At 38.2% G+C, this 21,778-nt stretch overlaps 2 protein-coding genes across 6 annotated transcripts in view; one reads left to right on the forward strand and one right to left on the reverse strand.

Annotated features, from left to right (window-relative positions):
* The first annotated feature begins 958 nt into the window (after positions 1-958).
* adrb1 (adrenoceptor beta 1) lies at positions 959-5,076 on the forward strand. Its single transcript, XM_079596065.1, has one exon. It carries the CDS (start codon positions 962-964, stop codon positions 2,186-2,188), a length of 1,227 nt encoding a protein of 408 aa, XP_079452191.1. The 5' UTR covers positions 959-961; the 3' UTR covers positions 2,189-5,076.
* Positions 5,077-10,767: 5,691 nt separating this feature from the next.
* ccdc186 (coiled-coil domain-containing protein 186) overlaps positions 10,768-21,778 on the reverse strand; it is a 28,592-nt gene continuing 17,581 nt past the window's right edge. For 2 of the 5 annotated variants that reach the window (XM_079595420.1, XM_079595421.1), the window contains exons 14-17: positions 21,123-21,185; positions 20,301-20,520; positions 15,635-15,854; positions 10,780-12,886 (exon numbers count right to left, since the gene is read on the reverse strand). In XM_079595420.1, the coding sequence (XP_079451546.1) occupies positions 12,803-12,886; positions 15,635-15,854; positions 20,301-20,520; positions 21,123-21,185 (587 nt within the window). In that variant the 3' untranslated portion in view covers positions 10,780-12,802. Of the gene's footprint in view, positions 12,887-15,634; positions 15,855-20,300; positions 20,521-21,122; positions 21,196-21,778 lie in introns of all 5 variants that reach the window. The other 3 variants (XM_079595422.1, XM_079595423.1, XR_013795663.1) reach the window with 2 other exon arrangements.

The raw sequence follows: 21,778 nt of genomic DNA on the forward strand, positions 1-21,778 counted from the left end.
AGAACGAGAGAGAAACTGTGTAGCCGCAGCATTAGTCTAATGTGCCTGTCTGTGTCCCGGCTATAAGGAGGTGCAATTATGATCTTATCTACAGTAACAGCTTCCTACTGCTAGAAAAACATCTCTCGCCATGGCTGATTCATTTTCATAAGCAAAGCAAGTGGCCCAGTGTTGGCTCTTTTTATAGCTTGGCTGGTGGTGATTTGTCCAGGAAAGTGCTGGGGCACATGGAACAACTGAATTGAGCATTGTGAAGTTTGCAAACATGCACCAAATCTGTCCAGGGGCCCTGTAATTGCCTAGTGCTGTCAGGTAGTGTTGTTACTACTTTCCAGATGTTTGAGAAGTCGGCACTGATGTTGAAGTAAAAAGTATTTCACTTAAAGTTCTATAGCTTTAGAATCTTGGCATTGCAGTATCAGTCAATGGGTCGCACGTAACACAGCACATGCATGAGTCTTATGCAGTAGAGAAAAGTATATATGCTATTTGTATCATTTTATGGTTACAAATTTAAAAGCTCATGAGTTCAGTCACACGGAGATAAAAGGTTCAGATCATTCAGCAAAAGTATTGTTATTTTTTCTAAAGCCTCAAAGCATTACTGTAGTTTTGTAGCTCATGATGAATAGGTAAATGTAAGATTTTGGATAGAATATACTTCATAAGGCACCAGAATGAGACATTAAAATGTTCAATCATGTGTTTACAGTTACATCAGTCCCAATCTAGTGATTGATTTTAATAGAAAATGTTTAAAAAAAAGAAAAGGTAAACAGTAAAAACAAACTGTAAGTCACCATACTGTGTAAAATACTGGGGGACTTTGAGGGACTTGCAATTTAGAGACGCGGCGCCATTGGCTGTGCAGCCTGTGACGTGACCGTTGTATTTGTCGCTCTGCCTGTTCTTTGAGCGCGCGCGTGTGCGTGTGTGCGCTGGGCTGGAGACCAGAGCGCGGATGGAAGCGCTCCACACAGGACCTGAAGTTCTGAATGAACGCGCTTCATTTCTCCACACCATGGGAGACGGTTTACCGTCTGTAAACTACAGCAATGACTCTAAACGCCCCACGGATAACTTATCAGAACAGTGGCTCGTGGGCATGGGAATCATCATGGGTCTGATAGTATTTATCATTGTAGTGGGGAATATACTGGTTATAGTCGCCATAGCCAGGAATCAGAGGCTCCAGACGCTCACCAATGTTTTCATAGTGTCTCTGGCGTGCGCAGACCTTATCATGGGGTTACTGGTGGTGCCATTTGGCGCAGCCTTGGAGGTCAGAGGATACTGGATGTATGGATCGTTCTTCTGTGAATTCTGGATATCTCTTGATGTACTTTGCGTCACGGCGAGCATCGAGACCCTGTGCGTAATTGCAATAGACAGGTATATCGCCATCATCTCTCCATTTCGCTATCAAAGCCTTTTAACAAAAGCACGAGCCAAGGTGGTGGTGTGTGGAGTGTGGGCTATATCAGCTATTGTGTCATTCCCACCCATCCTAATGCACTGGTCCCGACACAGCGTGGATACATCGTGCTATGACGAACCCGAGTGCTGTGACTTTATCACCAACCGCGAATATGCCATTTCCTCCTCCGTTATATCGTTTTACATCCCTTTAATAGTCATGATATTCGTCTATGCCAGAGTGTATAGAGAAGCCAAACAACAACTGAACAAAATTAACAAATGTGAGGGAAGATTCTACAACAATGGTACTAATAATTGCAAACCTAACCGAAAACGAACCACCAAGATCCTGGCTTTAAAAGAGCAGAAGGCGCTGAAAACGTTGGGAATAATCATGGGAACATTCACTCTCTGCTGGCTGCCGTTCTTCATCGTTAACGTGATGCGGGTGTTTAGCGACAAGGTGGTGAAAAAGGAACTCTTCGTGTTTTTGAACTGGCTGGGGTACGTGAACTCCGCCTTCAACCCCATCATATACTGTCGGAGTCCCGACTTCAGGAAAGCCTTCAAGAGGCTGTTGTGTTGTCCGAGGCAGGCGGACCGCAGGCTGCACGTGAGCTCGTGCGATCTGTCGCGCTGTACCGGGGGCTTTGTGAACTCAATGGAGCAGAGCATGCTCGGGACCTGGTCGGACTGTAACGGCGCGGACAGCCGCGACTGCAGTCTAGAGAGGAACGGAAGGGTGCCCCGTTCAGAGTCTCAGCTGTAAAAGTACATCTGCGATTATAGTCAATATTACACGAGCTGTTTGTAGCCTACTATTGAAAATCAGGTAATTACGGGCGCGCTAAGAGTGTGATATTGCTTGTTCCAGTAAACGTTTCAGACAAAAATTGGTTCGAAAATATTTCCAGAAAAAAAAATCAAAGCTTTGAAGTCACCATGAAATAAAAATGGACAATTCTTATTTTTATGGAATAGCCTATTGCAGTCTATTTACTATGATGTATCCGTGCACATATTATTTTCAATTCATGTGCCCTCTAATCTTTAATCAAAATATCTTCTCTTGCAACAAAATCTCTTCACCGATGACGTGTTTGCTGGCGTGAGGGCGGGACAACCTGTCACTCACACGAGATCACAGCAAGCAAACCAAATTGATCCAACGACCCAATCAACTCTGATTGACAAAATCAAGTCCCGACCTACATTTTTATTCTCATTCAAGATTTCACTTCATCCACTTCACAACAGGAAAACTAACATTAATGCCAACTTTACATTTTCACCAAGCAACGCACAAACTAAAGGGTGGAGCAGAGCGAGAGATTCCCCTTCCTCCACTCAACTCGTTCTGTAATATATCCGCTCCACTCCGGGGTTTTTTCCTGTGCCGAGTGAACGTGGATCAAGAGAAAATGCGCACTCACTCCATTTCCACTCCGACCGGCTCCTCCATGAACACGGGTAAGCGGAGTGATCTAGGCTAAACAGTGAAAAGTCCCAGTGCTGTTATCGGCACTTTAAAAAAAAAATCTAATTCAGGGACCGGAAATAATTGTTAGGCTATAAGATATAGACGAAATTTAGCTGTGTTCAAAAACAAAACAATAATTAACCTATTTAGTCCCATTTCCCCAAGCTAAATTTAGCACATGTATTTGGAGAGCCCACTGAAGCAGATTGTATGTCCTTTCTGAAAAAGGTGAAAGTGAAAAGGTGTATTGTTTCTGACACAGTTGTAACCAGTGGGAAACTTTGCTCAGTTTGTCAATAAGACCAAAAAAAGAAGTTGCAAACAATTAAGCAGTGTAATTTTATAACTTTGCTATGTGGAAAAAATAATTGAAACTCCAAGAATACATGGATATTTCTATTTCTTTGCTTTATTTATTGTAACAATACCTTAAAAATCTACAATTTTCCCTTGTGAATCAATCAGTTAGGCCTGTTCAAAAGCAGTTTCTCACTGGTCACAAATGTGATCACTGACATGTTTACATAGTTTTTTTCTTCTTATTCCAATTAAGTAATGATATCAATTAAATATTTTATACAATTTGCAGGGGGGCAAAATTTAATTAAACAGTTCATGTGACTGTTTAAACCAGCTGATTAAAAATGATCACATTAAATAGTGACATTAAATCGAGACAGTCTGCACTTTCATTTTCTATTGAGAATTATTTGGAACACACACACACACACACACACAATCTTTTTAGACCCTTCGTTCAAACTCAAAACAAAATAATGCAAGTCACATGATAATGTGGGATTAAATGGGTTAAAACATTTTCCAAACACCGTTCAAAATTCAAGCTGAAATCTTTTCAAATACAAACTGTGCAGTATTTTGCAGTGAATACATACAGCAGTGATGTTTTGTTTAGCTCTGAAATGGAGTGGTGAAACAGTGTTTTTCATTCTTCGTAGCAATGTTAGGCATTGAGCCTTTACATTGTTTATTGGAATGTTTTATTCACGAATGTGTGATATTAAACCTTGTTTTACCTCATACCTGTATAATGTGCAAATTGTACGAGGAAGTTGTTTATATTAAACAAATTGTCAAAATGTACAGTATTTATTTGATGCATTGTACAGCATATATTAAAAAAGCGTGGCAATGTGATACAATAATGTTAAATATGATTTACATGCACCTTATTTGTGTCAAATGTGAGCTAATGAGCTTCTTGCATTTTCCATTCTTTTAAAATTTCTACCGTACCAGTTATATATGTTACTCATTATCTGTAAAGATGCGCACACATGTTTTGTTATGAATATATTTCCCCAACTTCACATTTTTACAGAAATAATTTATGTACTAGTGCCTCATGTGAAGTATTGTACAGGATTTATCATGTTGACGTCAAGTTGGCTAGCGTGCAATAAAATGTGATATTGTAAAAAGGCACAATGCTTTTGTAATCACTTTATAATTTGATGGGATTTCTGAAATCTGTTGGGATTTCAGAATGTTGTTTGTTTATTTATTTGTTTTTCAAGGCAAAATGTTTTCAGGCATGCTTGTACTGAAATTAGTTATTCAGTTATATGTCAGGAGATCTTTAACTATTTTACACAGTTGAGATTTACATCTCAATTATGAGTTACCCTAGTTGATTGAAAGTATAAAAAAACAAAAACCCAGTCTGTTTCAACATTGCTAATATCTACCAAAGGCCTCCAATTAGAGCTTGCCTTAAATATTTATGTGCTGACCTCATTTAGTTTGCAGCACTTGCGTCACTGTTGGGTTTTCCACCATCTCAGACTGCATTGGACTGTAAAAATAACACAACACAACGTAATTTCATGTCACACGTGCAAACAGAACACTCTTAGAAGCAAAGGTTCTATATAGAACCCCAATTAACCTTTTTGTCCCCAATAGTGTGTAGGGGTGTGTGTCCCTTGGTTCTTAAGATTCACATCATAATGTGAACACAAAGCATTATGAAATTCTCCTAATGGAATCATTTTCCACATCAATGAAATGTTATGGAAATTCAAACTTTCTGCAGTTGAACTTCCCGTAATCAACTTTCACGAATCAACTGCATGCAAATAAAACAGCAATATAGGCGAATTTGTTGTAAGTGAAATCTTTTTTTTTTGTTGCATTATGGACAATATGATGCAATAATGTGGTAAATTTTCAGTATATTGATTAGTGTGATTTATTGGCTTCCTTTCTGGTCGTGTATTGTTCTAATGATATATTAAATTATATTTAAATGTTTATTGTGATGTTGACTGAATAATAAAAAGCAGTTCATGGCCTTGTTTGGCTGCTTATCATTTCATTCCGTCTAGAAAAAATCGGACATAAACGGATGCCAAGTGCATTGTGCTTTGAAAAACAAGCTTTTAAGGAATACATTTGATTTGAGCTCACAGCTGTGTGCTGTTAATTTCAAGAGGTTGGATGGTTTAAAATGCATTACAGCTCGGAGCAGTGTCCCCAGAGCCCTCTCACATCTACAACTGCCTCAGGGTCGCTGAATGCAATATGTCCACATCGCTTCGGCTAACGAACCTTATTTAAATGTGATTACCTGTGCTAATACAATAGCGCAAGCGTTTCACAACAACAACACTGCCCGCATCATGAATATGCTCTTGGCTGCATGTCACCTTGTTATTAAAAACAATTTGTTTGGCAGGAATTTGTATCCGGACAGACGTGACAGATGAGGGCCCTTGTGTTGAAACAAATGGTGCACATGTGATTGCCTTTGGTTTCTTTATCAGCGTCGAATCTCTTTCATTAATCAGAAAGCTTATTCATTCTGTACCTGATGACTCTGACGTAACGACTGCTTTTATTTGCTTGGAGGCTCATATGATGCTGTGCTCAAATCAGGAGAGTTGCACTGAACCCTAAGTAGAAAAGATTAGCTCACTGTGGTCAGTGAATGGTACATTTGCTTACTTCAAAAACGTTAAGTGTCTATTAATAGCAGCTGGTGGGCAAGTTCAAAACGTTTTCTGAGCTTTGACTGCCATTACACATCTTTAGTTCACGTAAGGGCCACTTGGTCTGCGGCAACAATCTTTGAACACGTTGTTTTATGTCAGCCAATGGCTGCCATTAGCACATCGTGGAGATAAAACGCTCTCATGTTTTTCCCTTACATGTTGGCCAACAGCTCACACGGTTAATAGTAATACGTTACTGGCTTATGAGGTGTTGAGAGAACGGCATCCACTTATATATACCTGTGCATGCCTGGCTGCCTTCCATGCATTCCAGTGTTGTAGCCTAGTTTCCATTCAACAGCTTGTCTGAAGGGCGCTTTTGGACCATTATATCCACGCTCACACATACTGAACTTTTGAGGGTGTGATAAAAGTTATGATAATCTTGTTTATGTTCGAGATGAGATTTATCACGCAGTGCTAATCTCGTTCTGCTAATCTGAATTACTGGAAGTGTTTGTTAGCAGAAGAAAATGTGCATCATGACAGCAACGATTTCACTTAAAACATATGCTACTGTCATACAGTTATACAAAATATAACTGATTAAAAATATCCCATTCATCAGGAATAGCCCGTTTTAGCTATCCTGGCTCCGCCCTACGTACTTCCGCTCAGTTTTCATTTTCCTTCAGTATGTCTGCATGGGGATTGTGGTATATTCTTGCGTTTTCACTGGTCAATTTTTTACCGGTCCAATCAGCGAACAGAGGGAGTGGCTGAGAACGATGACGTTGAGGTTGTGTGCTATAGTTTGAGTCGCCATACGTCACGACCAAATTTTAGCGATTGGTTATGGCTTATGGCAGATCCGTGGCTCTGGGCAGATCCAATAGTTTTAAACTTCAACAGAGCACCTGCCTTCAAGGAAGTTAACGCTTGTCAATGGAGAGAGGCCAGACTCTCTGTACAAATGAAATGTACGAGAGTCTGGTAGAACCAGACTACGTTTTAGCTGCAAGAACTGAAAAGTGAACACCGTAAACTGCCACTGTAAAAAAAAAAGTAGCTACCTTAAATTTTTAAGTACAATCAACTTGGATGTTTAAGTAATTTCAACTTAAATTACATTAAACTGACTTAAAAAAAGAGTTGAATCCTGTATAAATTATAAAAAATTACTTGAAAATATATGAATATATTCTTCTGTGATATAAAATACATTAGAAATACCCTGTTGTGATTTTTTAAAAAGCTTTTACTTGTAAACTTTGCTTGCAAGTGGCTATGGGACTACAGAGCCTATAGCTGACATCGAACGTCATCAGCCGAACAGGAAAACTCATCTAGCACACTCCCTTGCTTTCACAGCCTCCATGTGTTTATAATCGTGGTCATGCAAATAATTTTTTATTCTATTAAATGCTTGAATGAACAGTAACAACAAGAAGTGTTCGTGCAAATTATTATAACACGCAAGCGATGGTGTCGGACCGCAGTGTATTCAGATGTTCAGATGAGCTTTTGAGTTCTGCCGGTTTTATTTATGCAGATTTATTTATTTATTAAAATGAATAAAATCTGTGTTCATTTGGTAAGATTATAATAATGGACAAAATGTGCATTTGTTGGACACAAACCTTATTTTCTGAAATGATCCAAAACCAATTGTCCTACTGGGTTTTTGTCGGGAGTACCAGGCCACTCTCAACCTTTCTTTTTTTTATTCAAGAATTTTTACAATGCAAACAAGCATCTCTTAGAAATCTAGAACGTTTCCAAAAATGTATATATATTAAACAAGTAAAATCATTCTTGCTCAATCACAAATGGAAAGAACAAAAAATTGAAAATTAAAACTTTGCCACAAGGATAAGGAAGTTAACAGTAGATTCTAAAGATTTGTTTGGGTTTTCAAAAAGACAAATGACATCCTTAATGCATAGATTATAGTTAATATTATCTTATTAAAATTGAAGAGAAAAACATATGACAGATGTCTTCAATTTCATTCTTACAGAAGGTGCATACATCAGCTAAATCACAGTATTTGGACAAAAGTGTGTTGATGGTATATATTATGTAGAATTTTAAAATGCACTTCTCTTCCTCTCATTCCTGCACCACATGCTCTTTTAGTAAAAAATAACTACAGCTATAATAATAACAACAATTATATAAAAATGGTAGCCTAGTTTACCCATTCAAATATTATTCCAGGAGTTGTTTTTGTTAAACGTTGATATGTTTAAATTACAGTTTTTCTAGGCTATAAATTCAATTGTCACAACTGTTTGCTGGAACATCAGAACTCTGTTGTATGTCTGCAAAATGTAGGAACTCGCCCAAAACATTGAATTCATGCTTCAAAACATATTGTGTCAGTAAATTGGCAAATGGCACCTTTCCTACTTGTTTTGTTGACTGACTGCTTTCTATAATATACAAGAATGTCAGTTCTGTCTATGCTTGCATATCACACTGAGCTTTTTAGATACAGATTTCAACAGTAGGGGAAAAAAAATTCTAGGAAAAGTCAATACTGATTGTAAATGAATGTATTAATTTCAACAGTAGGACAAAATATAGGAAAAGTCAATACTGAATGTAAATGAATGTATTTCAGCACATTTATTTTTGTAGAAATGTGTTGTAAACTGAACATTCTTGTTTATTTTGACACATTCTTATACATCCACGACAAGCGACTGTGAATTTTCAGTTTACACTTAACACATTTCTACAAAAACACACTGATGTTGCTGTTTAGGGATTTAGATGTTCATCCGTGTTCAAAAATGGTAGTGATTGTGATGGGGCAAACTCCATATACTGTATACTTCCAAACTTGACTGGTAAGATTGTGGTTCATAGCCTATTTCATTACAATGGCAGGCCATTTGACAAATAGCAGACATTCAATGTTATAGGTATTTACTGTATGGATATGAATATGCATGTCCAACCAATTTTGAATGGATAATTTTGCATGTGAAGGTTCACACATGAAAGAATGTTTAGAAGTTGTGAAGAGTTTGACAATTTCACTGAGGAGTGTCAATTTATTTTTATTTTTTAATGAGAAGTAACTCATCGGTTTTGATCAACAAGCCATGTGCATTTAGGTATTGTGCAAATTGTAGACAATTGTACATACTCTTTTTGCACACGTGCCAAAACACATGCAACTTGCTTAATAAGAAATTTAAAATATGATGTGAACAAACTTACTGTTCAGAAATATGAACATTGTTTTGAGAAAAAAAAAATCTAATTTAAGAATTGAGCCAAAGCGATTGAGAAAAACTAATATGTAAAATGTTTGAAATTTACTTTTTTAACAAAAAAAATGTTGTTGTTGACTAAAATTAGATGCAGTTCAAAATGGCGTGACATGAAGAAACATTTACTATATTAAAGACATTTTCGGCAAAAGACAAAAACTAAGAAATGAGTAAGAAATGCACAATGCTCTGAATTAGTCATTGTGAAACATGATGTGTTAAGTTGGACAAGTACTATTTTCCTGTGTTGTGCTTTTTATCTTCAAAAAGATAAAGATCTTTTTTTTTTACAAGTTTATTCAATTTCTACTTTCTAAAAAGAAGAATTTGAATCTAATTATAATTGTGTATAGATATATTTGCAATAGATGTGGCTAGACAATCACACATTCCTCCTGTTACTCACGACAAGACCTCCCAGTTAGTCAAAAGCATTGACTGAGGCTTATGAATTCTCTGGAGGTCTACAAGGTTGATATGAGTGTCGGAGCACGTTATCTTGAAGTGCTAAAAATAAGTGCTGAGCGGAGTTTACGCAATGGCTCTTTGCCATGTACAGGATGTTTCAACCTGCCATCTCTCGTCACATTCAGCAAACTCTGAAATGCCACACAGGTGAGATGAATTTAAAACAAGCAGGGTGCAAGTGTCCATTATTTAAATAAAAAAAAGGAAAGAGATGTTGTGTTTCAACAGTTTTGAAAGTTGTAGAAAACATGTAGGATGGTTCTTCAGCTGGCAAAAACTTTTGTGCATTTCATATGTAGACAGAGCTTCTGTTTGATAAACACATTCAGCCATTTCTGTAAATATGTCTATAAATAGTGCAGGCCGAAGCTAACAGGAAATGCACCACCTAAATTACTTTTCAAAAGTGTGTTTCCAGTACTGAATGTCCTGTGACAGTTTGCCTAAAAACATCAGTTTCTTGTGGGAGATGCAAAGCATTCGAACAAGTAGTTTATATATTATTATGATTACTTGTAATAAAATTCTAAGAGCTTTCCTTTATATGTTGACCTGCTCAATATCAGCACTCTGTGTTGTTGATGTGTGAGGATCAATAAGTCAAGGCCCAGTACACAGAAACGTTTGGTTTTGAACATCAACTGCTACTGCTATTGTTACATACATACTGTTACATAATAATTACATAATGCAGGGGGGACACGTGGTTTATTGTGCACTCTCACACACACACACTAAATTAGTGACCAGTGACCCGGCCATAAGTCACCTTGTAAGTCAGTAAGAAGGGGCAGAAGCTCTGATAGGGAAAATGCAAGACTAAATGGAGTAATAAAACGCAACTGACCATTTAATCTTGAATAGTTATAGTAGTAAAAATAAATAGGCTTATTATAGGGAGGAGAAGAAAAAAAAAGTCCAAGAACTTTTAGGAAATTTTGTTTAAAAGAAAAAAGAATCTATTAATTATATAAAATACATATCTACTACAAATGATATATATATATATATATATATATATATATATATACAGTATACAAATTTGTATATATATAAATATACACACACACACGTGTCTCTGTGTGTGTGTGAGTAATATATACCGTATACACACACACACACACCAAAAAATAGATAGTTTTAATCAATCTTGCATTCAAATATGGAAATTAATGACTTGATTATGAATTTTTCATTTTAATCCCCTTTAAACGCCATATATACAGAAGACTCCAGAAGTTTAAAAACATTGGACCATTGTACAATATATCTACAAGTTTATAATCACAGTTTCACTCACTATACAATCAAGCAGAGCACAGGTTACAGACCATAAACAGAATCAACACGTCATTTTTTTTTCTTTTTCTCATCAGTTTCAATTCACCATTCACAAACATACATTCTTCAAGAGATCTTTCTTCTATTTTGAGACATTAAATAAATTATGAATGTAAAGTACACTGATAAATTATCAACAGATTAGTGAGTCTTCATTTCGCCATTAAGGGCTGTGTGTAAATGCTTCTTTTTCTGCTAGCATTGCATAATTTCCTTCATCCTGTGTTTTCCGGAATGTGCGCAATGTGTTTGGGATTTGGGAGTACTGAAAGCTACAACACAGGCTCTCAAGTTGGAACAGCTGATATGACCTTGTCAAGCTTATATCGCAGTGTGTCATGTTATTATAAACCCTTTATCACAGTGTATGGCATGATTTTTCTTTCAATAGCGACTCAAGCGGGAGAAAACCCAGTGAGAATGGCACTAAAATGGTTGGTAAACAGGCTGAGATCTGCCAATCAATGCATGTCTGTCTTTTACAAGCTCTAAAGGTGAAAGTGGAAAATCCATCAGCTGCATCCGATGGTGCAATTCCTCATCATGCACCCCTGAAAGAAGGGACGGAGTCAGAAGCAGAACAGCGATGCCTCAGGCAGTCGCAATTCATGGGTTGGAATGGATTCAGCTCTGCACGATGTTGCGTGCCATATGGTTACATCACCACGGAATTGAAAGCTAACAGGGGATATTTTGCAGGAGTCTTAGATGGGACGCGGGCCAGGGTGATTACGGCACAGTCAAACAAACAAAAAGGGAGGTTAAAATTGCACTTTTGCCCTTAATATTTACAATGTCTCCATTTCATGGGGATGTTACACTCTACGTCTCTTTGGGGAGCAACCGGCTTTTCAAAAGCAGCTTTGCAACATCATACAAAGAAGAGAGAGAGAGAAAAAAGATGGAACATAAAATAGTTACAAGCTTATTTCTACAGAAAACATACAAGCAGAGGTAGAAGGGTGGAAAAAAAGAATCACTATTTAATTACTTAATCCAGATAAAAACAAACTGATAGTAAAAATGCAAGCTCCCTTAAGACTAGCCCAAGATTGATCAACATTTCTAAGATGAAGTTAATCATTCTGATTAATGTTTTTAACTTCATAATGCGACAGAGCAAGAGCTGTACTTTTTGGCATGGCCCTTCTCGCCTAAGTGCTTTGTGAGAGATAATGCTATCCGGGCGTAGCGGTAACCTAGCAGCGGCGCGAACGGGGAATGTTGCCCACTCTCTTGGGTCGGAGCGTGTGGGATTACACACAAGGGTCCTTTTCATGACATAATACATTCATTAATTGGCACGTTTGCATGAGGGGGAAATGAGAGCGGGGAGGAGCGGCCATTAACCTGCGGCGTCGTGAATAGAGGAAAAGCCTCTGAAAGCCTCTAAAGAGCTGCAGAATCCGCAGGTCTCCATTAGTCCAGCGCATTTTGTTATTCAAAAAGAGCGCGGGGGTCACATTTATGAGAATAGTCATTCATCTACCCAACTTCATACACCAGGTCGTTGGATAAAGAACTGCAATTCTGCTCTGAACCTGATGACCTTGACTCATCAAGGCACAGGTGAGCCGGCTACATCACAGAGGACGGTGAAGAGAGGAACGTTGGATGTCGGGCACGGTGTGAAGAAAAGTGAGCACAGACTCTTGGTAATCTCTGTGCGCTTCATTCATTTGTCACGCGAGTGTCTCTTGCGCAGTTCAGTCCTCATCGCAAACTGTGCCTCCAGTGTGTGTATCAGACTGAACTTGTCTGATGAATTGAGAACTGTTTTGATCTCAAGCGTTTTGTAACGGGCTCAGTTGAACAGCGTGTGCTGTTTACTGTAACAGCCTTCCCCTCAGCTGACTTCACTTCCTTCCGGCTGTATCATCCGGCACCCTTTGCTGTTTGATTAGTCGTTCGATCTCCGAACCCAGAGTCTGGAGATTTTCCTGCAGAGAGAGAAACAAATCAGACTGCTGTGAGGACTACTGCTATTATTTACATTGCCATTCAGTTTATTCACATACAAGCAGAGCAAAAAGAGGCACATCTGAGAGAAGCGAGCCTGTAAGCTTGGATAACCAGGCAATTCCAGGCTGTTTTGCTTCGAAACTGTCTGATTTCCTGCTCATCTCACGATAAGACCGTAATCCTGCCATTGTGCCTTGAATGGAGCTCTGCGTTCCCCTTGTGCCCTGTCCTCAAAACATACTTTATTAATTTCTCTGATCTCCCAGCCGCTGTCCCTGTTGTGACCTGGATGTGGCTCTATAACCGAGAACTGGTCACTGTCAGCATGGAAACTTGCCCACTTACTCAACAGTCGTCCATCACCACCAAATTTGCTTTTCTTCTGATAGCCATCACCAGGAATCCAGTTACGCAGAAGCTTAGTTTAAAAATTGTAATTACATCAGGGGATGTCATTGTGGAACTCAACACTAACGTCAATATAGCAACACCTAGTTTGGCTATATATGGTCACACTATTGCAATTGCAAAAACAAATGCAATCTGTGAGAAGTTGGGTTTAAAACGCATAGAGACCCCATGAAATAGCTTGATAAGTAGGGCTGTGATGGTGGCAGTTTTTCTCAACACTCTACAGCCAGTAAAACATTGAAAAAATATCAGTAAATAATGGTAGCCTAACCTAAATAATATTAAAAAGTTAAATATTATTTAAAAAAACTTTCCCACAAGATGCGTCATATATAGCGTACCGCTCTGCACTTTGAGAGGGATGTGGGGCACGAGCAGGAAAGAGACCATCTCTTTTTAATATATTCATGTTTTCTCCTGATGTTCCAAAGCAACTGACACTTGTTGGTCTGAAGAGCAAATTTTATCTTCCACAAAGTCAAGACATTTATGACCCTATTTTAATGATCTTAAACGCAAGTATCAAACGCAGAACTCAAGTAACTTTGTGGGCAGATCTCAATTGGCAAATCTCAAATGACGAAAATCTAAAATGGGTTGGTCTGAAGTAGCTATATTACTCATAGGTGGGGTTTGGGCGTTAACGTGCAATAAACCAATCAGAGCGTCATCTCACATTCCCATTAAAAGCAGGCGCGCTTGTTCCATTGCGGATTGCTATTATAACGGCGGATTTGCCAGGCGCACGCAACTTACATGATGTTAAAGGTGATTTCGCAGTCTTCAGAATTTTGTTTCCTGGTTCTTGACAGACAACCCACTTTGTCAGATGTCCTTATATACCTATGTGTCTTGCCACTATTGATCAAACAGGTTAGATCCGTCATTACTACAATTACCCTGAAAAATTTGGGTAAATGTGTATAGATTTATGCCTATTTTTTCACATCTTCATTGACACCACAATGATCTCCCTCGTGTGGTAATATTTTTCCTTGTAATTATGTATGGTTTGCAAAAATATGAACTGCTGCGTCTGTGTAGATGAGAGAAGCAACGTGTATGCGCATTGTGCACACGCAACATTATGGCCAAGCATGCGCCCTTAAAATAGCATCTGAGTAACACGCCACTGACTTTAGACTAGGTTTTTCCTGGTCAGTGGCGGAATTGTTTTCTGAAACTGCAAAAAAGCATCAGGGAGCGTTTGTGCCGGAACGCGCCGCCTCTTTTCGCTGAACCGGAATATCAAAATAAGAATGATACATGCGTCAGCATACAAAGTCATTTGCGCTGGGTGCAAGATAGAGCCCATTGGCTATGTATGTTTTGTGCTGCCAATGAAAGCGAAACTAAAATCACCGGTGTGTGTGAAGTGCGCTGTAAGGCTGGAGAAACTGGTTAGAGAGATAGACTGGTCTGGACAAAGGACCTTGCTGGAAATTACCATCTGACCTCCCCCATACAGTCTCACTCCCTCTCATGCCTAAAGACTCACACAAGAATATATATGTGGTTTAATATGAATGATTATTATGTTTAGTATCATTTTTAATGTCTCAGAGTGAGTGGTACAAATGTCTCATTTCCAACTTAATTAAACAAAAAGAAATCAGGTTTTGAGAAGTTTAGAGAAACTGGCACACAAAGGAAGACTGGTCTCTAGGCAAATGGTCTCCTACCTCCAAAAGGTGTCAACTCTGAATGTAAATTCCCATTGTTAGCATGTGAAAGAGGTTTTGGCTATTTAATGGAATGCAGCAGAGGGATCGGGGCCTTTTCTGGATCTAGACTGGCCCGTGATGGCTGGGAGTGACCGAGCTTCCAGCCTCATGTATTTGCCTCAGGTTGGGTTCGCATCTCTTCTTTTTATTTTGAATTGATTATACAATTGACCTGATACCTGATTTAATAAATTGTTACATTTGATTATTCAAACTGATTTTGACCTTGTTCATTTAATAGTCTAAAAGTAATAATCAAACATTCGCTCACTTTTAGTGATGCATAGATATTATCAAAACCTTTCATTTATGGACTCAGATGAAATAACGAGTAAATACATATGAGAAATGTATTGCATTTAACCCAAATTACTTTGAGATGCTGGAAAGACGGAACGCGCAAGAAACCTTCCCGTGTTATTGGAAACCCTCATTGGACCAATATAGCGGCTCTTACAAATAAACTTGATGCGCCTTACCAAGTCTAATAACCAAGCACAAACTGTTAAATTGAATTTGACATGCAAACAAAAAGGTATCTGTCCTACAGATATTTTTCTAGTTTACCACAGTAAAGATGGTGGGTCATACCTTCAGCGTGATGTTTTTGAGCAGGGTGTCCTCTAGCACAGCCTGGAGTTTGCGGTTGATTTCCAGCGAGAGGTCGAGAGTGAGGCCGCTGTCGGCGGGGTGGGAGGTGTACAGCGATGCCATGATGCCTCCCCTCCGGATCAAGTTAGCTTTGTTTAAGTCTGAGGCTTCTGAAGACAGAGCTCCAGACTCTTCTCTGAGCACGTAACTTTGGATAATCCTGCAGGAAACACAAAGTTTTTCACAGCAATTTTAAGTGTCAATGAAACCTCAAGCCATAAAGGCCACTGTCACATAGTTATCCTCAGTGAGAAAGTAAAAGGTGACGTTATGAATGAACCTGGGGACAGAGGAGAATAATACGACAGCCTCTAAGACCCCATTACCCATATCTACATCATCAGTGTCTCTCTCTGTCCCTCTCTTTCACTCTGGATGATAAATGCGTCTCACAAATAACAGATTAGAAGGCTTTGCACAGCTAAATCTCAGCCGGACTGTCTCATAAGATTTATTTAATGTGACACTCATTTCCTTAAAATAGCTTTTCATGTCATTGTCACTTTTGCAGGAGTGCTTATTGGGGGGGAAAAAATCCATAAGCCGGTTTTAATTAGTAAATGAATATAGTGGTCATCTATTAAGAGTACATAAAGGACAAGCTTCTTGATTTTGAGGCTTAAAGACTTTCTGGGTAAAGGCTTTTCATGAAATAAAATCTAAAAAAGATTGGTTCTGAATTAACTAAAAAAATTAATTTAAATGAAAATGAATTAAAATGGAAACAGCGGTATGGCCTTGCGTAAAAAAAAAAAACCTTAGTGAGGGTAGATATGATAGTTACCTGAATGAATTATATGAATGAATTCCAAATTTGGAATTATATTATATAATGGTGTGTATATATATATATTATTATTATTATTATAATATATATATTTTTTTTTCAATCCTTAATGTAATTTTATCTTTTATTTTGTACGGAGACACAGAAAGAGACATGAGAAAACATGAAAACTTTAAACCCAGTGTTTTAGAGATCTTCAAAGGCTTTAAAAAACCCAATTCAGTTTTAAGTGCTTCAATTTTAACCACAGATGGAAATCATGAGTAATTATCATCTCCCTCACTATTGTTGTGTTGAATAAAAAAATGGACAAAGAAAAAACAAAACCTGTAGTTTTCTTTAAAGGATGATGTTGTGATGCACATTTATCTTTCAGTCTCTGCGAGAGAGTTCTTTCTTCTCCGACCACTATTTAAAATCTATTTTCTCTGCAGTGACGCACAGCCCAAATAAAGGCAGAATTCAATTCTAATGGTTTCTTCAGACCACTGCTCGAGACAAAGACATTAGAGGACGTAAGGCTAAAGGTCTCTGCCTGAGAGCAAACAAAATATAAGTGCAATGTAAGCTATAAAAACTATATAAGTGCTTTCTGAATTGATGAATTCACTCTCATTTCACTGTCTGAATCTGAAATGAACACACTAGGGCATCTATCAAACTAACTTTTAAAACAGAGATTTTTTTTTCTACCCTGATAAAATGTTACAATGCAGTTATTTATCAGAGTGACAGGAAAGAAACTAGGGAAAATTCGCAGATGCTTTGAAAAACAAAGTGTCTGTGATGTGCTGATGCTACAAAAAGGACAAACACACATACTATATGCACACATAGACGCACACAACAGAAAGAACAAATAAAAACTTACCTCACACTAATATGGGGCCCAAATGGACCCCAACTCCATAAGGTTAGTATTTAACAAAATGAAACAAAAGGAAATTAAAAAGTTGCCCCAGCTAAACATTTGACATGTATATACAGACACATGTAATTGCAATTCATTATAACCTTTTTTCTAGTGGCAATCCTACCACAGTTCGGTAGCAAGTAATCCACTTTACGGGCATTCTGACTTTTATTGGCTTTTAGAATACAGGACAGTGGAGAACTGAAAGTAAACTTGAGGCAAAGAGAGAAAGAATTGAATCGGGACATGACCCAGACTGGACAACAGCACAACAGCTGTACCACAGCTCTGAGACCATTCTGAATTTTGATTTGCAGACCCATTTGTTCGAAACGGATGACAGTTTTAGCTAAAGCGCAGTAGCATGGCCTGATTCTCACAGCCTAGAGGCTGAAAGAGCAAAAGATAGACAGCAGGAACATCAGAAGAGTATAGAAAAACAGACACGAGCCATATAGGACGGAAAGAGGCTTTGGCAGTCTGTTCGTCTTCATTCGAGGAATCAAAAGACAAAATGAGAATCTTTATGTTTATTTTTTGAGGATTGTGAATTTCTAGCACTACAACTGAACCATGACTAAAAATGAGAGCTCATATCAAAGATCACATCAAATAATAGCATAATCCCGTTTCAATCGCGATACATGGGTCAAAAATACCCAAATCATTTACCAGTACCAGCTTTTCCAGTCAGATTGCATTTCATACATTAAAATCTACATTATTAAATTTCCTGAAAGTGAAAATGCAGCTTGCTTGTGCAAAACTCACCGCCACAAAGCTGGTGATTCACCTGACAATATTGCCATGATTTTCAATGTCCCGATGATATTCTGGTCCTTTGACACTGCTGGAGTCCCCAGGGACGCCACGTCAAACCAAGGAGTTCAGAGTCTGAACATTCAATCGTTTTTTTCCCACACATTTCATCATCCGCTGGACAAATATCTAAAAAAGTAATAGCAAACCTCTCCACACCAAGCCATATTATTTGTTCCTGCTTAAATTAAATAAGTTTAATCTTTAAAGAAATAGTTCACTTTTATTCACCATCAAGTTGTTTCAAGCCAGTATGAATTTCTTTTTTCTGCAGAACACAAAAGAAGATATTTTAAAGAATGTCGGTAACCAGACAGTTGATGTACCCCATTGACTTCCATAGTATTTTTTTTCCTACTATGGAAGTCAATGGGGTACATCAACTGTCTGGTTACCGACATACATCAAAATATCTTCCTTTGTGTTCTGCAGAAGAAAGAAATTCATACAGGTTTGAAACAACTTGAGGGTGAATAAATGATGACAGAATTTTCATTTTGAACTATTCCTTTAAGGTTAGAGCCGAGGTTTGTTGAAATGTAGCAAGCACTACTAAATATGGTAATAATTTATACAGCAATCCAATAAAAATGAATCACATGCAATTCCAACGACACTTGGTATCAATTCCAGAACACAGCGATTTCCTCTAACCGCCCTTGACGAGTGGCACAGTGAGAATACTTAGGTTTACCTCCTTTGATAAATATGGTAATCCTCAGCTAGGTGTTATTAAACCAAGGAGACATTATTAAATCAATTGCAGTTTTATGATATAATCAATTTCCACTGAGCTTTGAACGATATACCGGCCTGATCTAACCTTCCCGTATGTCCAAGAATCACTCGAATGGCAACAGTCGATACACACTGGGAAACATTCCACCACTTGGCAAATTTGGACTTGTTGAGGAAGCTCAGCTGCATGTAATGGCTAAAGATCAGCTAAGGAGGCTAAATTAAGCCTGACCTCAATGGGATGCGTCTTTGATTAGAACTAATGAATGTGGGTTAGTGCAGGTGGACCGACTCGAGGCCTATCATTCTTCAAAAGTGATGGAAAAGGGACAGAGATTTCGGTCCAGGGTGGTGGCGGCAACCCAACTTGCATCCTTCTGCGGCATGTTCAATTATTTATCTCATTCAAAGGCTGATCACGAAAACAAAGCGTTCTCATTCTCCGAGCGCATTCACTTTGTTTTGCAAAAACATTTTTTTGTTCTGTGGTGGAAATGTGCACCGGCAGCCTGATTCTTCATGTATAGAGGTGCGTATGAATATGTATCAGGCATCATTAGCAAACCTTGGTGACGCATCACTCCCGCATGAACCGACAGCTATAAATATCACTGCCAAGACCTCTCTGTCAGAAACATTGGTTTGCTCGGTGTGTGTGTGAAAGAAAAAGATGAATGTCTGCCAGATCCCCTTTCGCAACGAAAGTCAGACGTACAAGACACAAGCCTAGGTCAGGAAGCCGTAGACAAATAAACAAAGGAGAAAAAAAACAGCAAAACAAAAATAGGCAGAAAAATAAGAGAAAGAAAGGATGCAAAAGAGGGACAATGACCAGCCAAAAATCGACCAGACGGAAAGTAGGGACGGCGGTGAGGAATTCTCTACACCAAAAGCTCAGAGCTATTCTACAGTTGCATCAAAAAATATTTGGACACTTAAAACTGCCTGAATATCACAGTGTTAGATATTTAACACACAACATGGCCAAACTTATGCTCTAATTAACAGGTTTGGCTATTTCAGTAAATTTTGAGAGGACAAATTTGTGCTATGTTCATTTAAAATAAATACCATGTGGTTTTGATATTTTATCAGACATTCAAACATTTTTCATTGTGGCTCAAGTGTCCAAATGTTTTTTTGGAGCCATTGTATCCTTCAACATTATTCTTTTTCTATTAAACTCATGGCTTCTTTTTGGTGCCCTTCCTGACAACTTTGTATACGAATGTCAATATAAACTAGACCGCTCCAGGCTCATTTGTAAATGTCAAAATAAACTTTGGGAGCCAAGGAGTTTTTCTCCATTGTCTTTCATCTTCCACTCTGTCTTTTTCACTCTCACTCACTTTGTCTTTTTCCTGATCTCCTCCACCAGTTGTTTGATGTGGTCCTCCATGAATTCAATCTTTTCGTTCTTACGAGCATGTGCTTTCTGCAGCCGCACGATACGCTCCACCAGCACAGCTTTGTCCACCTCGGGGAAGCTGTCCACCACTACCACCGATGAACCGGACTGATTCTCCGGAGAGCGATCATCCATACTGCTGCCCCGTACGTTTAGAGAGCCTGAAAGTGAGAGATTCAAACCATTGTGCAGTAGCAGTCACACTACAAGGTCACACTATACAACAAGAAATAACACAGGAAGGCAACTTGGCACTAACATTAGAGGAATACTCTGGGTTCAAAACAAGTTAAGCTTTATCCACAAATGCTGCTGGTAATGTCGATCACCTCAAATTCATTTTGACTCATTCCTCAGTCTTTAAAAAAAAGGAAAAACTTGCAGGTTACAGTAACACACTTACAGGAAAGTAAACCAGGTCAGCATTCCAGGGGGTTTAAAAGCAGAAATGTGAAGATCAGTTTTGTTTTTTATTACAAGCATTTACATGATTTATTTAAAAAAAATATTGAATAAAACTTCACATATCCACTGATAGTGTGTTACTGTCCTGTTATTTTAGCTTTTTGGCTTCTCTTTCGTCAAATGAGGTTGATGCGACTTAATCTGTACTGAACCAGAAACATTACACACACACACACACACTTTTTTGAAAAGTCCCTTATGCTCACCAAATCTACATTTATTTAATCATAAATACAGTGAAAACAATATTGAGAAATATTATTACAGATTAAAATTACTTTTCTATTTTAATATCCACCTTTTTCTTGAGTAAACGATGAGCGCTGCCATGAGGAATTCCAACTTCCATTTAGATGCTGTCCTGTTCCGGTCTCCATAGGAACACATTGTCAAAACGGAGTAAAAAGAGCGTCTGAATTAACTAAACAGAAACTTTTTGAACATTACTAAAAAATAAAATTGTGCGTAGGGTTAAGCTGTGCTGTTGTTGGCTGCTACATAACAGCGATAAACTGATTTTCTAAAAACTGAAATTCTTGGAAAAGGTGAATGTCAAGAGAAAACAAGCAAGGCTTGCGGCACTTAAGTTAAAATACTACCCAAAGAGGGTATATGTATGCTCTAATCATTTTGAGGACAAAATCCCACTAACTTCATCCCGATTGGGAGCTGCATGTAGGATATGAGCGCTCATGTTTTCAGTGCAGGCATCAGCTAATATCGGACAGTTTCGTGTCATCTACGCACTCATTAAACTTTGATGAGTGAGGCGCTGACAAAAGACAGCCATTGCTACACTGTAAAGTGATGGCACTGTGGAGCCATGTGATTTTAAACCGTTTTCATAGGTTTAGCATTATATCATCAGCTCGGAAAATACACTAATTTGACAGCATCATTGCAGTACGAGTTAGGCAAGACTTTCTCCGTTCAGAAAAAGGTGGATAAATGAAC

The sequence above is a fragment of the Phoxinus phoxinus genome, assembly GCF_949152265.1.
Source record: "Phoxinus phoxinus genome assembly, chromosome: 21".
Lineage (NCBI taxonomy): Eukaryota > Metazoa > Chordata > Actinopteri > Cypriniformes > Leuciscidae > Phoxinus > Phoxinus phoxinus.

What these genes read in the sequence shown, in the direction of transcription:
- adrb1 (XM_079596065.1), top strand. Translation starts at nt 962, where the DNA reads ATGGAAGCGCTCCACACAGGACCTGAAGTTCTGAATGAACGCGCTTCA.